Consider the following 20530-nt stretch of genomic DNA (forward strand, 5'->3'; position numbering starts at 1 on the left):
TAGAATATATAGATACTAGTAATTTTTAACACTATATTTAAATTTTAAAATAATTTAAATGTCTTTTTTTATTAACAGCATATTTATGAGATAAACAAAATTTTAAGAGAAAATAAAATTATGACCACCAATACGTACTTAATAAAAATAAAGAACTTCATTATTTTCCATACTCATAATATCTAAATTATGTTGGAATATTTATAGATAGAATGTAAAGATTCTGATATGTATTTAGATCAAGTTTAGATTTGCAAGTATTAAAATAAATACCTTTTATAACCAAAATTTAATTTAAATAGAACACCATATTTATAAGATGGTAAGTAAAGTTTTAAGAGTGTATTCTAAAAGTTCTAAAAAATAAATCAATATTTATTGTTTAATCTTTTGGTAATTTATTTAATTTTAAATTTCATATTTAAAAGAAAAAATTTAAAATTTTAATTCTAATTTGTAGGTAGTTTCTGTTTTCTTTGTTAAAAATTAACTAATAAATGTAATTTTTTTAAGTTATCAGAAAAACATGTCGATCCTATTTATTCAAAAAATATAAGCATATTAAGAATGTTAATTATTTGCATACCCATGATGAAAAACGATGATGGTTTTTTGTAAAAAAAAATATTTTTAGATCTCTAGAACAAGATTTCAACAGGGACCGAGCAATTTGTCATCTCCACTTATCGGAGGCTTAATTGTGATAGCCGCAATTAGGGATTTATGGATGGCTTTCATTAGCAGTCGATAGCTCCTAAGATAAGGCCGAATGTGGGAAGAAGATTCTCTGGGAATCTCTTCCAAACTAGCAGGTGAACAGTGGGGCAATGCAACTCACAGAGCCCCGAGATCGGGAGTGGGAATCCGAATCCAAGCCCGAATCGAAATCGCTAAAGTCACAGTCGCAGTCGCTCAAAATTCGGCTTGCATTTGGTTTTGAAATTCGGTCTGTGGCTAACACAGATGTACGGGCAGCTCACAGATACTGACCTATACACAGAGCCCCCAGTTTGGGCCCCCGAACCGCTGAACCGCCGAACCGCCGAACCACCCAGCCAGCGATCCACCGAACCACCGAGCCGCCGAACCTGAGCGGTCTTCGTATGCTCGGCGGCATTTGGACAATCAGTTGACGTTGAATGTTTCGTCTTGGCGGTCGCTTAATTTAATTCGCTGAACGCTTAGAAACGAGCCAAAAAAACACAAAAAAAAAACCCAATCGATCGCCGGAGTTACATCTTTCGATATTTGAAATATTTTCAAAGCCTATCCCAAAGATACTAATTTTTTTCTGGTGTTCCCTGCATCCTTTGCTGCCGCTGAGAGTGTTTTGTTGTGTGATTATGTGCCAGAGAACCGAAGGCTACTGAGCGCACTAGAAAGTCGATCAAGGATCTGCGACAGGATGTCCGTGGGTATTCTCAGCCTGCTGCTGGCCACCATCGCCCTGGGCCCAGTGGCCCACCTCGAGGCGGTGGTGCAGCCCACCTGCAACCTGAAGGACAACTGCAATCTGGGCGACAATCTGCTGGCCGGAGCGAGTTCCGCCTCCGAATCCGGCGATGTGACCGCCGACAAGCTGGAGAGCAAGATCGCCTCCATCTTCGAGGATAAGGTCAACTATAGTCTGAAGCTGTTCGCCGACGATGCCACCACCACGATCCTGGAGTACCAGACGGCCAATCTGAGCCAGCTGCACGGCACTCCGCCGGCCAACTACACGCTGCACCAGGTGGAACGGGTTTCGCGGACCGACGAGGAGGACGACCAGGTGGAGGAGGATGAGCGGGGTGAGTCAAGGGGCCGATCCATTACCGATCTTTGCGATCTGCGCCCGCACTTTCTCACGCCGCCCACTCGCCGCGGCCTTGGGCACATTACGCACGATCGATCGGCGGTCTCTGCCATTGTAATGGGTATTTCGATTGCGATTGACCCACAGTTTGGTGGTTGCATAAGAGGCGCGTGCGTCAGGTAAAATCAATTGCTCGACCAGGTCTCGATCACCCCATGACGCAGCTTGTGGGCCACTTCCGGCTATTTGGACAGCCCATCCCAAGGGGCAGCCAAAATCTCCGCTTATCTAACCCCAAGTCTCGCCTTTTGTTACTCACTTATTCTTGTTAAAAGGTTCGGCCTTGTTGGACCTTTATTTTCTTTTCCGGTGCAAATATTTGCACTAAAAGTTAGGACCTCCGCGGAATGATTGGGGGATTTCCAGACACTGGTTCCTTGGAGCCGGAGTGGCCAAGTCAAGGCGATGTGCGAAGTCTCACGTAAACGAAACCATTTTCCTTTGTACTTAATTGCATTTCGCTCTGCATAGTGTGATAAGGTCGCGGCTCACGTAAGCGACACTCAGAAATTTGGAGGTTTTGCCCATATAATTGTTTCAACGGTTATCGCCTTAAATTACAGAAGTAATTATCTTAATTGCTAAGCAGCATCCTAACATAATTCAGTAGCGCAGTTTGTTATTTATTTGTCGTTACGATATTTGCTTTCCGCACTTGACGAGTGCTGTATTAAAACGCATTTTGTCGTGCTTGTATTATCTCATCGATTTTACTGCTTATTTATTTTAATTTCTTTATTTATTATATATTCAGAATATCTTACTGAATATAATTTGGGCTTGTTTTTACGTGAAAATTAAATGTCAAAGAAAAATCTCGATTAAGGGGGCTTTTCAGCATTTAAGTCGAATATCGTATTTTATATCGTAACGAACTTTGATAAGGAATTTGAGATATGAAACTGTAGGAAATATCGTAAAATACTTGGTCGAATAATATACATAATTAAGTGTTTAATTAAAGTAACACCCCCGAGAAAGTGAATTGCAATACTAAACTTGAATATCGTAATGTGGTAACAAATTTCGTAATCTCAGATTTTTACCTCCTATACCAAGTATAGTCACAATTGCCCAACGTTAGCATATAATACTCAATAGCTTACTTATCTAAGTGTTTAGTTAAAGCAATACCTCTTAGAAAATGAATTCCAGTGCTAGACTGGAATGTCGTAATGCCGTTACGAACATCGTAAGCTCCGATTTGTTCCTCCTATATCAAACCTTATCATAAAAACTTAAAAATTGACATAATTTAAAGTAATACCCCTGAGAAAATGAATTGCAGTACTAGACTCGAATATCGTAAGCTCCGACTTTTACCCCTATACCATGAAGTACCGTCCCAATTTCCCAACGCAAAGCCAACACACTTCCGCACGCGTACTCCAAAGTGCCAGTGCGTAACGAAAATCGTTTAAGAAGCGCCAATTCTGAGTGCTATGTCCAATGAAGATGTTCCTCCCATCAAAGTCGCAGTCGCACCTCCCCAAAAACGGCGCAAAAGACAGTAAAAAACCGAGGGCCCAGCCCAGCCCAGTCGTCGACCCAGCTTAAGTGGTTTTTGGTTTCGGTTTTGGTTTTTTGCCCACTTCGTGGCTCGTTTGTTTGTAATCGATCTCCGCGAGAGGTTGTCGCCGATTTGTAGCTGTTGTGCTTATTGTCGCGCCTGCGAATGTGCATGGGCCATATCTCGAACCCATCATCCATCCATAAGTGCGCGACCACTTGACCAGGCCCCAAGTACCGTTAAAGGCCTGTCATAAAGCGCAAAACATGTTGCCCACTATCCGCCAAAAAAATAAAAAACTAATCTCGAAAAGTCTTGCCTAATGGCGGTGGAAATGGAAATGACGGCGATGATGGGTCGTCCGCGAAAAGGTTAAGATATCCAAGCCGTTGAGATAGCAAGAACTTCGAAACGGTGGCAAAGTGGTCAGCTCAACAAGCTGTTTTTTTTTCTTGACGGAGGTACGAAGCTAAGCTGCCAATTGACTTGGTAAACATTGACTTTAAAGCCCAGTAAAGCTGAGTTGTGGTGCACTGAGGAAAACTGAGGGGCCCAGGAAGTGTGCTAGAAAATATAAATTTATTTAAATTGAGTTTTAAAGTTTTAAGAAACTTTTATGGCAGGTATGGTAAAATCCTAAAGTTATAAAATATTTTATTGATTTCAAATGAAAATGGAAAAAGAATTAAATACTGATTCCAAAATTAAATACTTAAAAACATTTTTTTAAATGCCTAATGATTTAGATATTTACATTTTATTTAAATTAAATATAAGTTATATATTAAAAGAATTTTATAAGTAAATGGCTGTACTTTTTGAGTGGGCGTTATGACAGTTTTAAAAGTGTCATAGAGCCCTGGACCTAGTGACATTTTTAAGTGACATTAAGAGGGACTAGTGACATTTTTAACAGTGACATTAAGTGGGAATAGTGACATTTTAGAGTGAAAGTCTTCAAAACCAAATATTTTCTAGTGTGGTAGAGCTTTCAATTTGTTTTTTATATTTCTTGTATAAAATTCCTAATATAACTAATGATCACATGCAATTTTCTCAGTGTAAGCTGGGCAACAAACAAAACGAAGTCGATCGTGATCGCATTGCAGTGGCTGGCAAAATGTTAACGAGAACCGAGTGACAAGTGGTGATCGATTCGTTTCGATTGTTTCCAGCTGAGGTGCCAACAAGTAGATGGGTTCGCGAGATGCTCCGCCGCTAATTGGCCAGATGAACTCGCTTGGCCAACAAGCCCGCCCCATTGGGCACTATCAATCGATATGGGCTAATACATAGGTATACAAATCGAAGCCAGGCAGCCGCGAAACCCGCGGTCATTAGTGGCCCATTCACCGCCACAATTGGCCATTACAGGCGGTGCGATTCTGGTGGGCCGGCGAAAAAGCAAACCAGATCCACTAACTAGAACGCTCTTGGGCAACAGCGCAGCGCCAAGGATTGCGCAAGGATTTGCTGGCCAGGAGTATTGGCCAACACTCACGAGTCCAGCTCTTTGGCTCTGGGCTTCTGGCCCACTCGGCGCTGCTCAGTTTTTAGTTTTCAGTTAGCAACTCGGCCAAGTGGGTCAGCGACAGAGACGAATGCGAAACGCACACTCAGCTGAGATAGACGGTTAATTAAGCCGCCAACTGGCAGCCAGTTGCCACTCGTTGGCCCGGTCCAAAGTGCGATTCTTGTCTTACACATGGCACCGGCACATAGCAAAATAACAAATTCTCTGGCCGCCATTTAGCATATCTTCGAGTTGGCATTTTCTCACAATCGGTTTTACTTTTCATTTCGCCGGAGATACATATGTACTGTGGATCGACTGGGGTTTTACTGCTCGGTATTTACGATCATGCGTTGGCCGGGGTTACAATTTGGGTCTGGGGGTTCGTAAAACCATTCCCCAAAACTTTTTATGTATTGGCATTGCGTTGCATAACAGTTCGTTGGAGGGTTCGCTTGGCGCCATTAGGATCTTGCTGTCTACGATATTGGCAAATAATTTTTTTAGTATATCTATTAAATTGTTTATGATATTTGTACTGACAAGAGTTTTGTAATAATATTGTCAACAAAAAAAAAAAAAACAGTAATTTTTAATTTTACTATAGGAAATATTGAATTTAGGATTTTGCCGTTTACGATATTGGAAAATGTTATTTTTTGTATCTCTATTACATTTTTTATGACATATGTACTGCTTAGGGTTTTGTTGTAATATTATACCCAAAAAAAGTACTTTTAAATTTTTCTATAGGAAATATTCAATTTTATACTATTCAATAATATACTATAAAGTACTTAAATTTAATACTTTGGAAAAAAAACTTTAATACTTTGGAAAATGTCAATTTAATACTTATTTTATTGCCTCAATATCGATACTTAAAAGTGTAGTATTTTTATAACAATAATTACTTGTGCATGACTAATTTTTCGGTGTATTATATTAATTTTCTGATTTTTTTTTGTAACTTGGGCATATCTTTTATTTAGTTTGAGTGATATAAAGCCAAATGGAAAGGCCATTTTCTTGAAGATTGGAATTTTCTCCCTAAGGTGTAATCATAGTTTAATAACCTTGTTAGTTACGATCTTGTAAAGTTTGTTTTGTAGTCCACACATTTTTGGTTATATCGTTATAGTAATGCTATGATTGTGTACATACATATGTTAATAGAATATTTCCTGTACCTATATTAAGTGATAAAAGGCCGAATTAAAAATCCTTTCATTTTACTAGTTGAGATCTTATAAAATAATATTTTGAATGTCTCTTTTAGTTTTTTAAGATGTTTGTAATAGAGTTTAAAAGTCTTTAAATTTTTGGTAATACTATTATAGTAATTTAATGATTTGGTATTCAACTAGGGTATTTCTTACCCCTCATTTGAGTGATAAAAGGCCGAATATTTCCTAGAACATTGGCATTCCCTGCCCGTGGTGGAAGCGTATCTCAAGGGAGTTACCAGCGCTCACGACACTGGCGAGCAATCCCAAAGATCTGTTTTGTCATATCAATGCCTCAGAATCTTCATAATTTGCGATGCTAATGAGCTAAGGGAACCGAGTCGCGTCGAGCCGGTTGTAATGTTTCGCACGGCTGCCATTGTGGCCACATCTTCATGCCGGGACTGCCAAGTGAGCGGAGCGGGCGTAGACTTCTCCGCCAGTCTTCCTCGTCTCCGTGCTGGCCAGTTTTCCAAATTCCAAATTCGGTTTTGGACAGTCCGTATAGATAGAACATGACGACAGGTGGCACTCGGTAGTCGGATCTCGTCGCACTCTGACGCATTTTAGCACTTTGGGGACTGCCCAGAGATCGCCTTTGAGAGCCCCATTGAGAGGCCCCTTTGAGAAGCCCCCTTCTCAAGCCCCCTCTACGCCCCGGAAAGACGGATGCAGGCGGCGACTGATATATCGATGTTCGATGGCTGGGGCCACGCGATCGGCATTCCAATTCGCAGCTGCCTGGCATAAAAAGTGGCCGACGACAGCCCCGCCATGATAGATGAAACTGAAATGTTAATCGGATCGGCGGACGACTTCGGCATGCTGATCAGGATGGCACACGGACTGGGACTTGGAGTATCTGCCAGATCCAGGGGAGGTTCGGCCATCCCTCTGGCCACTTTTGCGGCGCCTCATTAGCCATCTTGGACCTGAGTGAGCCGACTTCCTGTCTCCAACAGCCACGTGCCCAGGGGCCTGACCTTGTCCAATTTGGCGTCCACATGTGCATGTGGTCTGCCTCAAGGGGCTTGAATGGAAACACAGCCCATTTCGAGGGAATATAAACAGTATCTATAAATAATAAAAACCAGCATTATATATCTTTGATGGAATAAAATGTAGCAAAAATTGGTTAAGGTATCTTCAAACCATTTGTTGTTAAATAAATGCTTATAAATTTTACTTTTAAATGAATGAAATTATAATAACCAAAGTATTTTTCAACTAAAAAACGTTTAACAACTCCATATCAATTTCGAAATATTTAAAAATAAAATATTATAAATAATGTTCAATAATTTCCACCTACCATTCCAAGTTTTTTTTTTAATATTTGTAATATCAATGAGTTTTTTAGTTTTTAAATGCTTAAACTATGTGGTACTCGATAAAGAATTATTAACTTACATCATGCATAGTTTCGTTATAAATTGTTGTGTAATTTCAATCTTTTTAATAATAGTCAAAAATCTGCCAAAATAATTGGTGTGTAATTTCAATCTCTTTAATTATACTCAAAAATCTGCCAGAAATAACGCTTTTCTTGCCAAATTTCCAATATCCTGTGCTCATTTGGTATATGATTAAAAATTGCATAGACTAATTTCCGCTTAAAGCCATAAACATTTCCAAAAACTAAAACGGTGACTACTTATGGGCAATCACTTCTAACCGAGCATTTTTATGTCCCCGATACATTGTAATTTGGGTTGTGATGATTGTCTAAATTATAGCACACAACTAGCCACTGAGACTTGAGTGTTTTTTCCAGCCGTTAGAAAAGTTGATCACCGGTTAGAGTTTGTTTGTAAGTATGAATAATAATTTTATGGCCTGGCTGACTTGCAACTGCGTTTGCCTATTTGGGTTACAGTGAATCACAGGTTATTCCAACAACAGGTGCTATTTACTCATGTGAAATATTACTTCCTTTATTTTAGAGCAATAGGATAACAGCATAATTTAAACGGGGTCTTTTGGCAAATGTTACAATCTAAAATATCAGTTTCATGAACTGCAAAGATATGATATCTGTGTGGGCAGCATTGTGTTAAATGAGGGGGCAGCAAAGTAATTGCAAGACACTATACTATAATTTACTTAATAGGCCACTTAAAATATTATTGGAAAAATCATTAAACCGAAATTTTTATTGAATTCAATATAAATCAAATAATTGTTCATCATTTCTTTTTGAATTTACTTAAAATTAGAAAATAATGTGTACTCCCTGGCAACATAATAAAATTTAAAGAAAGCATAAGGAAATAATAAAAAAATACAACAAAATATTGGAATGGTTTTAAATATGTGTTCATATATAACTAAATTAAAAATTTCTCTCTTCATTCCAGTTTACCTGTACAACATTGGCAAGCGTTTTCTGGCGATTACGCAACCATTCGATCCCGCCAGAAATCCGGATGCCTCGTCGCTCTGTCGCCGGCAGATGCATCAGTTTCTGGCCGCCTTGGACAACTTCGATCTGTGGGCACTGAAGAGTGAGTACTCGAGCGCCAGGTAAACACGCCTGAATGGCGAGGTGCTGGGGGCAGCTGCAAGGTCGCCCCGCGACAGCCAACAAATTGGCCAGCTCCAAGAGAAGTCGGCTGGGGTTCTGGTTCTGCAAGTGGATGGCTAGCTGGACGGCAGCCTGATTGGAGAGCCGTAGAACCGTAGAACCATAGAACCAGTCGGGGGACGTTCGGCGCGAATTCGAGTCATTGCCAACTGGCAGCAGGTGAAGCTGCAGTCGCAGTCGCCGCCGACTTCGACGTGACCGCCAGACGAGTCGACATGAATCGAAAGAGCCCAAAGTCAAATGCATCAATTGATACAGTTATCGGCAAGATATTAGTGCATCGCACAAACAAGTGTATTTGGAATTTTTTTAGAACTTTCCTAAATTAATTTGTGTATTAACTGAAACCATTTGGTTCCTAAAGCAAAAACTAACTTAACTTTATTAAATGATTTTCCAAAAAGAAAATCTACTAAAATAGTTAAATGTATTGTATCCTTGTTAAAGGATTTTTTTTTAAATAGATTTTATTTTCCATTCATATGAACATATTAAATAGACCACAGTTTGGTAGTATCATCTTTAAAAAATATATTATTATATTAATATTTTAATTTAATAATATATTCTTTCATAGAAATTTTATGGGGTGTCAAATAAGCATTTTATTCTGATACATATTAAAATAAGAAAATATGTATTTTTATGGAAGCAACTCACAAAGACAGCTGTATATAATATTAAAAAAGAATTTATCTTAGCTAACAATTTTTTCAGAATCTTTGATTTGATTTAAAAATGGATTTTGGTCTTTAGTGACCACATAAAAATTTAAAGAAATTTAATTTTTTAGTGAATTTTAGCTACATATAATATAGTTATTATCAGGGTTTTTATCCGAGTGTAACTGAGAATATTTTCGAATACTTCGCACAGTTTAGGAAGTAAATGACTCACTTTTTTGCCCGGCACTGTGACTGCAGCTGTGTGTGATCTAAAGTGAAGGCCAACCGTCGAACTTTACCCACATTCTCACCAATACCCACTCTCGGATAGCCGGCCATGTGGCAATGCCAGTTGCATCTAGCGAGCTTCCAGCCAAGAGCAGCAAAATTGCAAACACGAGCGAAAATAGCGATTGCAATTGCAACAGCGAACGCGAACTTGACACAAAAGACCGCAGCGCCGGCGTCGGCAGAGGCTCAGAATCAGAACGAGCAACACGGCGAGTTGCGCTCACAGTCAAGGTCGCCGCTGCCCACCGCCCACTGCCCCCTGCCCCCTGCCCCAGGCCCCGTGCCCCATGCCCCCACACCTCCATAGCCCACCCATCTTCCACCGGAGACCCGAAAGCGAAACGTGAATGGATCACATTTTCAGCTATTCGAGGAATCTCCGAGTGAATGAGCTGGAAATATAGCCTAAGGCTGAGGTCGAAACATTAAGACCTTTAAGATTGCAATGGATTATGTGATGTTCGGTGCTTATATGGCACATGCACTAAACTAAGATTGAGAAACTAAGTGATCCATATTATATCATAGTTGCCGATAACATATTTCGATTTTTAGAACTTGAATCATCATTATTAATAAACATCTTTAGGATTGTAGTGGGTTCGCATTTTATAAAAATCGATGCTTATATAGCATATCCAAAAAAAAGATTGAGAAATTAAATAATCACTATTATATTATACAAGTAGTTGATGATGACTTATTTGGATCAAAGCAATAGAAATATTGCGGTCCTTAAAACAAACCTAATTAATGGAAATTTAATTATATTTTTTAATGAACATATTTAAGATTATAGTGGGCTCACATGTTCGATGTTTATAAAATAAAGATTCTAATAAAGAGATTGTACTTAATAAATAAAGTAGGAGATTCCTAGAAGTTCCAAGTTAAATCAAACATAGTCCGTGGTACTATAATCCATTTCTGGGATAGATAGTATGTCTTATAATGATTGCCTTTATAACAGATTTCGGGCCCTCAACCCCTTTTATTATGACTTCTGCCACCAATTAATGTTGATAGAAAAAACTCATAAAAATATGCTAATTTATCTGAAGTTTATTGACATTCATTTGATGAGGAGAACCAGATTCTTTATTTACTATTTAAACTGAAGAGCCAATGGGGTTTGACTTACTTCTAGCCCAATAAAAGCCGGCACTAATGAAAAGGAGAAATTAAATTTGCATTTAAATCGATAATCGCTATTTTTAGGACCGCTAGTTAGCTAAATTATGCAGACTGGTTTCCGTGATATTTTTTAAACGACTTAATCAATGTAAAATAAATTGATGAATAAATAAAATATATAAGTATATATTACAACTACACTTTTTTAATCAATTGTTTTTTCTTACCTTACATTCTTAAACAGTGCACGATGCCAGTGGCAAATTGAACTCGGGCATTTTGAATGGCAACATCAATCAGCCCGGCGACTTCGACCAGTGCCTGGGAATCCAACAGCGGATGAAGGACCAGGACGCGGCCAAGGATCAGGAGGAGGACTCCATCATCCGCGGCCAGTATTGCCTGGCCTACGCCCAGCCCGTTCTGCCGCACAACTCGAAGCGATTGCAGAGCTTCTTCAAGCTGATCCAATCCCACGGGCCTTTCAAGAGCGAGTTCAACGACGTGAGTAACCAAATTTGAACTAAAATAAAAGACAATAAAGTTCCTTTAATGGAGCACGTGACCGGGATGGCAAATCTGGGGAATATCACTGAGACTCACTGAATTTTTATGTATTTCTCGAAGAAATGGGATAAAAAATAATAACAACAAATTTTTGTAGCTTTCTAAATTTATTTTAAATATTTTTTAGTGAAGAAAATATTTACTAATTAAAATTACAATTTTAGTACTTAGGTTTGTCTCTCTTAACGGACTTCGAACCCCATCAGACTTCCAAAAAATGTGTTTGTTTTTTTTATCATAATTTTTGGATGGTGTATGTGAAAGTTTTAATATGGCCAAATAGATTGATTAACATTGGGCCGCTAAAACGTCCGACTTCGACATTGAACTTGAACAGAGACGAAAAGTGCCAACGGAAAAAGCAAAGCAAAATAATGAAACGCGATAGATGGCCGTAAAATGCAAATCACAAATCACAGCGCAGAAATCGAAGCTCTAAGCGGAGCTCGGCCAGTGAACCCAGACATCGGACAGCCGGACGGACAGAATACGGATCTTTACACGAAGAAAAAATCATTTGAATATAAATCGTTTGTTGTGATTTATTCACCTATGTCATTATCCCGGTGGACGGCAGTGCGCATAGTGACGAACCGCCCAGGGCGAGAGTATATACATGGAGAAATAAAAATGAGCTTTAATGATACCATTACAACGGGTGTTACCTATATCTAGAGGTATAACAAAAACTCAAAAAGTGGTGAAAGTAAGAAAGAGAAATGTAAAAGATGTCCCAAAGAGTGGTTTAAAGATCCTAAAAATCTTTAAATGGTGTCAAACAGTGAGAGAAACTTCAGCTATACTACTTTTGGAAAAATCCGCTAATTTAGCGGGAAAACAGCTTTCAAAAGCTAAATTTCGAAGGGCTGTAACTTTTGAACCATTAAAACTACAGACTTGTGCTTTATGTTGTTAAAAAGGTATTTTTATGATCTATACATGCCTTCCTAATTTATTTTGGTATTACCAAATTTGAAAAACAAGAGAAACCGCTCTAGTCATGCCACCACAAACCATTACTCAGCTTACCAATTGAACGTATTTTCTAATAATCTGATTGAGAAATTGTCTCTTTTGAAACATTTGATTTCAAACAAAAACTTATTTGCTAAAGACGAATGATACCTTATGTTAGGTACTTTATGGGATCGGAAACGCTAACATTACACCTATCTTTGATTAAGTAACAACCATGAAATGACAAATCTGACTTTCGATTGGCTAATAATTAACAAGGACATATTATATTTTACTAAGGTGCAGAATAAGGTTTCGTTCTTAGTGTACTCATTCTTGGGAATAGTTTTTCTGGATACTTTTGAGACCCCAATCCCTCGATCAATTTCCTTAACTGCTGGAACTGTCTGCGAAAACCTTTGAATAATGGGTATAACCTATAGCCTATAAGCAAAGGTCTTTCGCTGGCAGCTCCAGGAGTTGAAGAAAATATCCCTGAATTCTGTGGAGCGTTAGAATCAGGTGCTTTTAATACCCAGAAAGGCAGCAGAAGGTGCCACTGATTTAGATAATAATCTCCAGATCCTCGATACCCAGTTTGTCCCCTGCCAAACCTAGAGCAAATTATTCAAAAGCTCTCTGCCTTTACTTAAGGGCTTTAACTCACTCTATGCCAGCTCGAAAATAACCCCTTACACCTTTGGTTCCACCTCCAATCGAAGGTTCTTAAGCAGACTGTCCTCAAACTTAAGATCAGAACTTATATAGTCTCCCGTTTTCTTGTCAGTCGTTCAGGGGAATATTTTTAAAGTACTTGCAATGTCATGACAGTTTTCTAAAATTATTTTAGGCTTTCTGGTTGGTTAGTGGAAACTCTGGATTTATGTTACTTTTATGACGATTTCTTGAGATTTGTAAGTCAGAACAGTGCAGTAAAATTAGTTTAAGTCGTTTAAACATTGATTTTTTTTTAAATAATGTTTAAATTTACTTATTCGTCACAAAACAAAAAAAAATGCCCTTGTTAAGGGAAGCTTTAATATATATTTATGTGAAACGTGCCGAAAGAGTTTAATTTATTTTACCTATAAAATCCCTTTTGGTCACAAAAGATTAATTTTGAAATTTTGTGTGTTCTGTTGTCACTATTCGTATAGCTCCTTAGGAGGTGCTTTTGTTTGGTCATGTGAATTATTTGACTTTTATTAAAAATCAATGAGAAACCCGTTCCGGTTTTGCTTTAAAGAAAGCTAAACCATTAATTAATTTTGCTACGGAACGGTTTTTAAATTAAATATTTTCAGCAAGTTGATCATTGTTACCATCCTCATTGGTATGCAAAATCAGCAGCCCATTAATAAGGGTAATAATTGCCAGCCCCGTGCGATCAAGCCACTTACAGTTAAAAGGTCACTCAGTTTAGAACAGACTGATCAAGTGTAATTGTAAACTCAGCCAGTAGGTGAATAACCAGAACAAACGCGACCTGGCTTAATTGAATTGCCTGAAATCCCGTTCAACTAGTCATTGTGTACTGATAGCCAGAGGCCGCAGACCCCTTTGACTCACCCGTCAATGACCTGGGGGTCGGGGCAGCCCTCCTGCCTCACGCCCGTTCATCTCTGATCCGCTCTATATTTTGTGATTCCAGCCCGGCCACCGAGTGCCCCGCTACTCGCTGATCAACTGGGGCCTCTGCGTGCCCTCCGGCTGCTCCGCCCGCGATGTGGAGTACAGCGTGGCCGAGTTCCTGGCCAACCAGACGGCCGCCACGGGCATCACCTTCAACGTGCGCGTGGAGCCCCAGATGTGCCAGGTGCGGGACCAGCGGCCCTGGGACCGGAACACCACCTGGGCGGTGCGCTTCTTCCTCCTCGTGCTCTCCGTGGCGGTCCTGTCCACCATCTACGACCGGTCCACCAAGGCGCAGGCCAAGCAGAGTGAGTTCTTAAGTCTATATAAACAGGGGATCATTTAAAGTACTTGCAAAATAAAATGTTTTTTAATTTTAATAAAATAAAACCTAAGTTATCAGGTGAAATACTTCGATTCTAATACTTATATGCATTGTTATATAAATCCGTGGAGTAAACTACATTCGAATTTTCAAAATCGAGACTCTATTTACCAGGAAAAATTTTACTTTATATTCTTTAATGTTTTTAAACAGATTTTTACGATATTCATTATTTATGCCTACGATAACGAATAATTAAGTCGAAATTTAAAACGGCACTGAAAATATCATTATTAATCAGCATGTATGTTCCTTTAATAGTCCTTTTCTTAAGAACTCGAACCAATTAACACAACTTTAATCGTACTATAAATCTAAAAAAAATTATAAAAGCTCCTTTTAGTCATTCATTAAATACTACAAAATCTAATACTTAATAGTTTTATACAGGAATTGGGAGTTTTGTTAGAGTTATAGAAAATATGAGTTAAGTAACATTGAGTTATAAAAATTTGACTATCTATTAAAAGGTATACTTTAATCGGCTTGGAGGTGTTTTTCCGATTCAAAATAAGACTAATAAAATATTCAACACTATTTTCAGACGCCTGGTTCACGGCCTTTTCGCTGGACAAGAACCTGCGCTGGCTGTTCAGCACGAGCAGTGCGCCCGGGGACATTGAGGCGGTCCATGGCATTCGCTTCCTGAACGCCATCATGCTGATCTTCTCGCACAAGTCCATGGCCATGTTCTTCAATCCGTACAACAACCGCACGGCCATGTCGGAGAGCCTGGGTCAGCCGTGGACGGTTATTGGACGAGCTGCCTCCCTGTACACGGATCCCTTCCTGCTCTTCAGTGGAATGCTCACGGCCTACTCGCTGTTCGGTCGCCTCATGAAGCAGCAGCCCATCAGGCTGAAGAACGAGTACATTAGCCGCCTGATGAGGTAAGAGTATAATGTATTTATTGTGTGATAATTTTTACCAACATTTTTCTTACCCCCTTTAGGATTGTTCCGCCTCTTGCCGCCCTGATCCTCTTCTGCACCTATGTGCTACCCCTGTGGGGCAGCGGACCCCAGTGGAACCTGGTGGTGGGCCACCACGCGGACATCTGCAAGAAGAACTGGTGGCGCAACCTGCTCTTCATCCACAACTACTTCGGCTTCAGCGAGATGTGCCTGACGCACACGCACCACCTGGGCATCGACACGGAGCTCTTCGCGGTGGCCCCACTGCTCATCCTGGGACTCTGGCGCTGGCCCAGGCGGGGTCTCTTCGCCTTGCTGCTCCTCTGCACCGTGGGAACGGCGGCTAGGTACTACACGACGATTGTGAACCAGCTGTCCAACTACATCTACTTCGGCACCAAGTAAGTTTGCAAAAAATATATATATAATTTATATATTAGATAAGATAATGGAACAACATCATATACCATAGTTTACTCACATATAAACATATATCACTGAATTGAATATATTGTCTGAAACGCGAATTCTTTAGCAAGCCGCGATTTTACAGAACTTGTATCTTTCTTTAGTATGATTTCCTAGGAATACTCTAGCTAATCCCCTACTATTCTATGATCCTCACAGCATCCAGCGCCTGTTCCGCACCGCCGACTACATGTACTCGTTCCCGCCCCACCGCTCCACGGTGTACATCATGGGCATCCTGCTGGGCTACGTGCTGCGCAAGTACCAGAACGCCAAGCTGAGCAGCCTGCAGCTGCGCCTGGGCTGGCTGGTGGCCACCGTCTGCGTGCTGGCCTCGCTCCTGGGACCCGCGCCCATGGGGGACATCAACTACGTGTACAACTCCACGCATGCGGCCATCTATGCCGCCTTTGCGCCCATCGCCTGGTGTCTGTTCTTCTCCTGGATCGTCTTTGTCTCGCACAATGGATATACAAGTGGGTGACCCCAGTTCCTTGGTTTTGATTCCTTGAAGCTAATAGAATCCTCCTCCACCAGACAAGCTGACGAGGCTGTTTGCCTGGCGCGGTTTCCAGGTGTCCACCAAGCTCTCGTACGCCATCTACCTGACGCAGTTCCCCGTGTTCTTCTTCAACGTCGGCCGAAGGCGTCACATTCACCACTACTACAACTTTGTTTCGATTATTGTGAGTGTCATGGGGGCAGATTCCTCGCAGAACCCATTGAAACTGATATTCTATACTCACCCCAGCTCGACACCAACGAATTCATATCGATCTTCCTGGCCTCCGTGGCCCTGACGGTGCTCTTCGACGCGCCCTTCCAGAACCTGAAGAAGCTGCTCATCAAGCGACCCACGCCCGCGAAGCCGGCCAAGGAGAGCACGGCCTGCGGGACGGCGGGATGCCAGAATGCGACGACACTAGCCTCAAAGCCCAGCAGCACTGCCCTCCTCCAGGCGCATCCGCACTCCGATTAGTCTGGACCCGCTCTTTCTTAGCTATGTAACTTGTAAATGTCTTAGCATTTAGTGGCAATATGTTTAGTGACCCCAGCGAAGTCCCCCAGATCCCGCATCCCACATGTCCCCCATGAACCCCAAGAACTCCCGCCCCTAGTCTTAGTGGAACGCTTTATACATTGTAAATTGTACTGTTAGTCAAACCGAGCGACGAATGAGAACCGAAGCCATTCGTAGTCATAAACCAATCCATCACTGCTTGATGTACGATATTATCTTGCTTGCTAACCGGGCTTCGAGGGGAAGTCACTGCTGAGTGAGACCCTCGGAGCCCCTGTTTCTTAGAATACTTACGTTACCTTAAGCGAGGTCGAATGTCAGTTTTTAATGGTAATTTAATAATAAAGTATATAAATATGTTACAAGACCTCTGCCTTGTTTGGTTGTGGCGCCCCAAAGTATGCAATATTCAAGTTCAGAACATACAGCCGCAGAACCGATGGAAAACGCTAACAAAAGTTAAAGGTAGGAATATCTTTAAGTTAAAGAATAAAGCTTTACAAGTAATGGGATTAAACAACAAGATCAAATCATTATCAAGCTAAAAGATCACAATTCCGTATGAAACTACACGTTCTTAATTAGATCTTTGTATTATTCTACATATATAATAGAATAACACAAATAATTCTATGCATATAATAGAACAATACAAAGATCTACACAATTATGATCTAATAGTCTCATTTGAAAGTATGACAATTTATCATCTAAAATTCTTAAAAATATTCCAAACGGAACAAACCAATATTTAAATAAGTGTATCTGCCAAGTTACTAACAATCTTGAAGTGTTTGTAACAACACAAAACTCAAAACCCAAAGAATGTTTATAGATTTCGCAAAGATTAGATCATTATTATCTTTCTTATATGAGCGAATCGATCCTTAACATACTATTAATACCCTGCATTGCAGCCAAAAATGCCTAAAAACAATATAATATGATTCTTAGATATGAAAAATATTATCTGAATTTGGCTTGAAGCTAATGGAGTAGCAAAAGGTACAGATGATGTGGAACCTATATTGGATCATATTGGATTTTCTACATTCATATTTGTGTATTTTATATTTCAATTTAATATTCAAGAAAGAGACCGAAGAGGATATCATAGAGAATGAATTTTTGGTTTTGCTAAAACTACTGATTACATTTACTTATATTGGTTTGGTATGAGATTTCTTTAGAGAATGTAGATTCTATATAGATTAGTTTTCTTCGAATTTACTTCATAAAGCGCTTCGGATTAGGCTATAATATAATTCTATTGATTAAATGAAACTCAAGCACATTGTCGGCCTAACCATCAACTTTTTCTTTTCCTGAAAATTATTATTAGAGCCAAATTTTACAATTAAACACAAAGTATCACAGTTTTGATAGTAATCAGAACCTGAGCTGTAAGAACAATAAAGATTTTGCCAACTTTCTGAACTCTTTATGATATAATGAGGAATAAAACTCTTGAACGAGATTAATAAGGCAACTTTTAGAATTGAATTTACGTTTTAGCGAAGGGGTTGTTAAATATTTTAATGATACTATCAATTTTTCACTATACCGTTGTTGTTCATTAGGTACAAGCTAAACCATATAAAAATTTGTAAGCTTACATAGAAAATACCTCCACAGAAAGCACTCCCACAGCCTCAGATTCCAATTAATGATCAGTGATACTTTGTCCTCTTCGAAGGCTTCATATTTACAAGTCCTTTTCACAACCTCTCTACATCTCTTTGTGGAGAAAACCACGAGGAGTTGACGTCCCACATGGAGCTACGCAGCTTGGCCTGGGCGTTTTGGCGGGTTCCCCACTTGCTCAGGGGTGGTTTTTAGTCACATTAAAAAAATTGCTTTACCATTTCACTTTTCTCGCACAATCATCAAAAAAATAGTCACCAGATTCACTTAATAAAAAAAAACGTTCATTTATTAGCGCTCGAGCGACTGATTTATTAGCCTGTTGGGGCCGCAAGGTGAGGATTTCGGATGGTGTGTTCACGCAGATCGCGTCGGCTGGAGGCGCTCTTCGTTGCAGCCGCTGGCCATCATCATCTATCTGCAGATCCCGGGGGATGCAGGCAGAGCAGGCGGGTCCTACTTGCTGGACTGCACGGCCTTCTTGGGCTTGGCCTGGGTGCCCTCGCGGAATCCGTTGCGGAAGCGGCGGCGCACGACCTTCAGGTGCTGCATGCGGCCGGTTCCGGTGGTCTTCCTCCTCTTGGCCTTCACGGACCAGTTGTCTGTTGCGAGGAGAGAGCTATTATTATCGGGTAACCATTGGTTGTGAGGCATGTGGACTTACAGGAACGCAACTTGGCGGCGGGGTAGCCGCACTGGGCGCAAGTGGACTTCTGGATGTGGTAGGAGGAGCGTCCACAGCGACGGCACAAGGTGTGCGTCTTGTTGTGGCGTTTACCAAAGCTGGAGGTACCCTTCGTCTGTGGGCGGGAAGAGCACAAACATTAGTTGCTGCTACTGGGGCACGGCAAAAAAAATGGTAAAACAAAATAAATTCGCCACTGAATTTCCGCGCTTTGCCCTGCCGGCGAGTCGAAGCCTCCGCGAAATTCGCACTCCCCAATCCGCGTCCTCGATTGGGGCGGCCTTTTCTTTAGCAAATCACTCGGGATGGCTCGGAAATTCGGCGATTTTATTTCGCTTTAACGTGGATCTTTTACGCACCATCTTGTGTGGCGAACGGTTGAACAAGAAAGAGCGAAAGAGAAGTTGACAGCCGCTGTCACAATATGGCGTGGCGGCAGGGTTGCATGTGACAGCTGCGCCTAACAGCACGCTGTTGTGGGCTGCGCCTAACAGCACACTTCCGATTGCGCTCCCAGGCTTTAGTTCAAAGGTATTTTAAACCATTTTTGATTTTATTTATTACAAATGTAATTTCGGTTTTGAATCTTTTGAAATACCTTGTATTTTCCTTGAAAATATATGTCACCTCTTAATAAATAGTTCTAGTAACTTACAATGAAACATATACAACAAAAATGGAGAATAAATAGTAGCTATCATTAGTATTATAATTTTTTTAATTTGACATTATATTGATGTTGCTCTCTTAAAAAATGTAAGGAATTAAATTATACAGGCCTATTAGGTTTTTTACTTTCTAATGTTTTACTCAAATTCGTTACACATCAATGTAAATGTTTAAAAGTATTTTTTATAGAAGAAAATTCCAATTTTCTAAGTTGGAAATTCAGCAATAGTGGTAAATTTTCGTTTAGATGTGAAGTAACGTTTTTCATTATAAATTAAATTAAGTTTTAAAATGAAACAAATTAATTAATGCGTACTAAAATATTAGAGTCTCATTGGCTTGTCTGGTTTTTTAAAATTGCTTATAATGGAGAATATTTGAAACAAATAATTCGCTAGGCATTTAATGAAGTATCGTCTTTCCTAGAAAGGTTACGATGATATAATTATATTGACCAATAGTTTTCCAATTTGATTTAAAATTCGACATAACTGGTTAAATATAAAGAATGATGGAATATTTATTCTTAAATTGTTAATTATTTAAAATTTTAAGCAAAATCAAAATCTATACTTAAATAAATAATATTTTAAATTTAAGAAGTTTAAGACATTAAAAATACCATCACTGGTTTTTAACAGAGGCTTGCGCTTAACAGCACGGTTTCGACTATCGACTATCGAATAAGCTCGATAGTAGCATTAGGGGCATTCTTGAGTCCGCCAGTGCGCTTAACAGCTCAGTGGTTCTGTTAGCAGCTTAACAGCTGTACAATGTTAAGTTGGTTGCTGTTGATACACGCCAATAGGT

The 20530-nt window shown here is 39.9% G+C and overlaps 2 protein-coding genes across 2 annotated transcripts; one reads left to right on the plus strand and one right to left on the minus strand.

The window, feature by feature from the left end:
- The first annotated feature begins 1112 nt into the window (after window positions 1-1112).
- On the plus strand, window positions 1113-17089 carry LOC108026580 (O-acyltransferase like protein). Its single transcript, XM_017097537.3, has 9 exons — window positions 1113-1790; window positions 8462-8608; window positions 11023-11282; window positions 13954-14242; window positions 14864-15209; window positions 15272-15634; window positions 15861-16177; window positions 16239-16387; window positions 16453-17089. Exons 1-9 carry the CDS (start codon window positions 1406-1408, stop codon window positions 16678-16680), a joined length of 2484 nt encoding a protein of 827 aa, XP_016953026.1. The 5' UTR covers window positions 1113-1405; the 3' UTR covers window positions 16681-17089.
- Window positions 17090-18628: 1539 nt separating this feature from the next.
- LOC108026675 (probable 60S ribosomal protein L37-A) lies at window positions 18629-19566 on the minus strand. Its single transcript, XM_017097751.3, has 3 exons — window positions 19411-19566; window positions 19031-19166; window positions 18629-18968 (listed from the first exon to the last, which is right to left on the minus strand). The coding sequence occupies exons 1-3, from the start codon at window positions 19411-19413 to the stop codon at window positions 18823-18825; spliced, it is 285 nt and encodes a 94-aa protein (XP_016953240.1). The 5' UTR covers window positions 19414-19566; the 3' UTR covers window positions 18629-18822.
- Window positions 19567-20530: the final 964 nt, after the last annotated feature.

This window comes from Drosophila biarmipes, chromosome X (genome assembly GCF_025231255.1).
Source record: "Drosophila biarmipes strain raj3 chromosome X, RU_DBia_V1.1, whole genome shotgun sequence".
Classification (NCBI taxonomy): Eukaryota; Metazoa; Arthropoda; class Insecta; order Diptera; family Drosophilidae; genus Drosophila; species Drosophila biarmipes.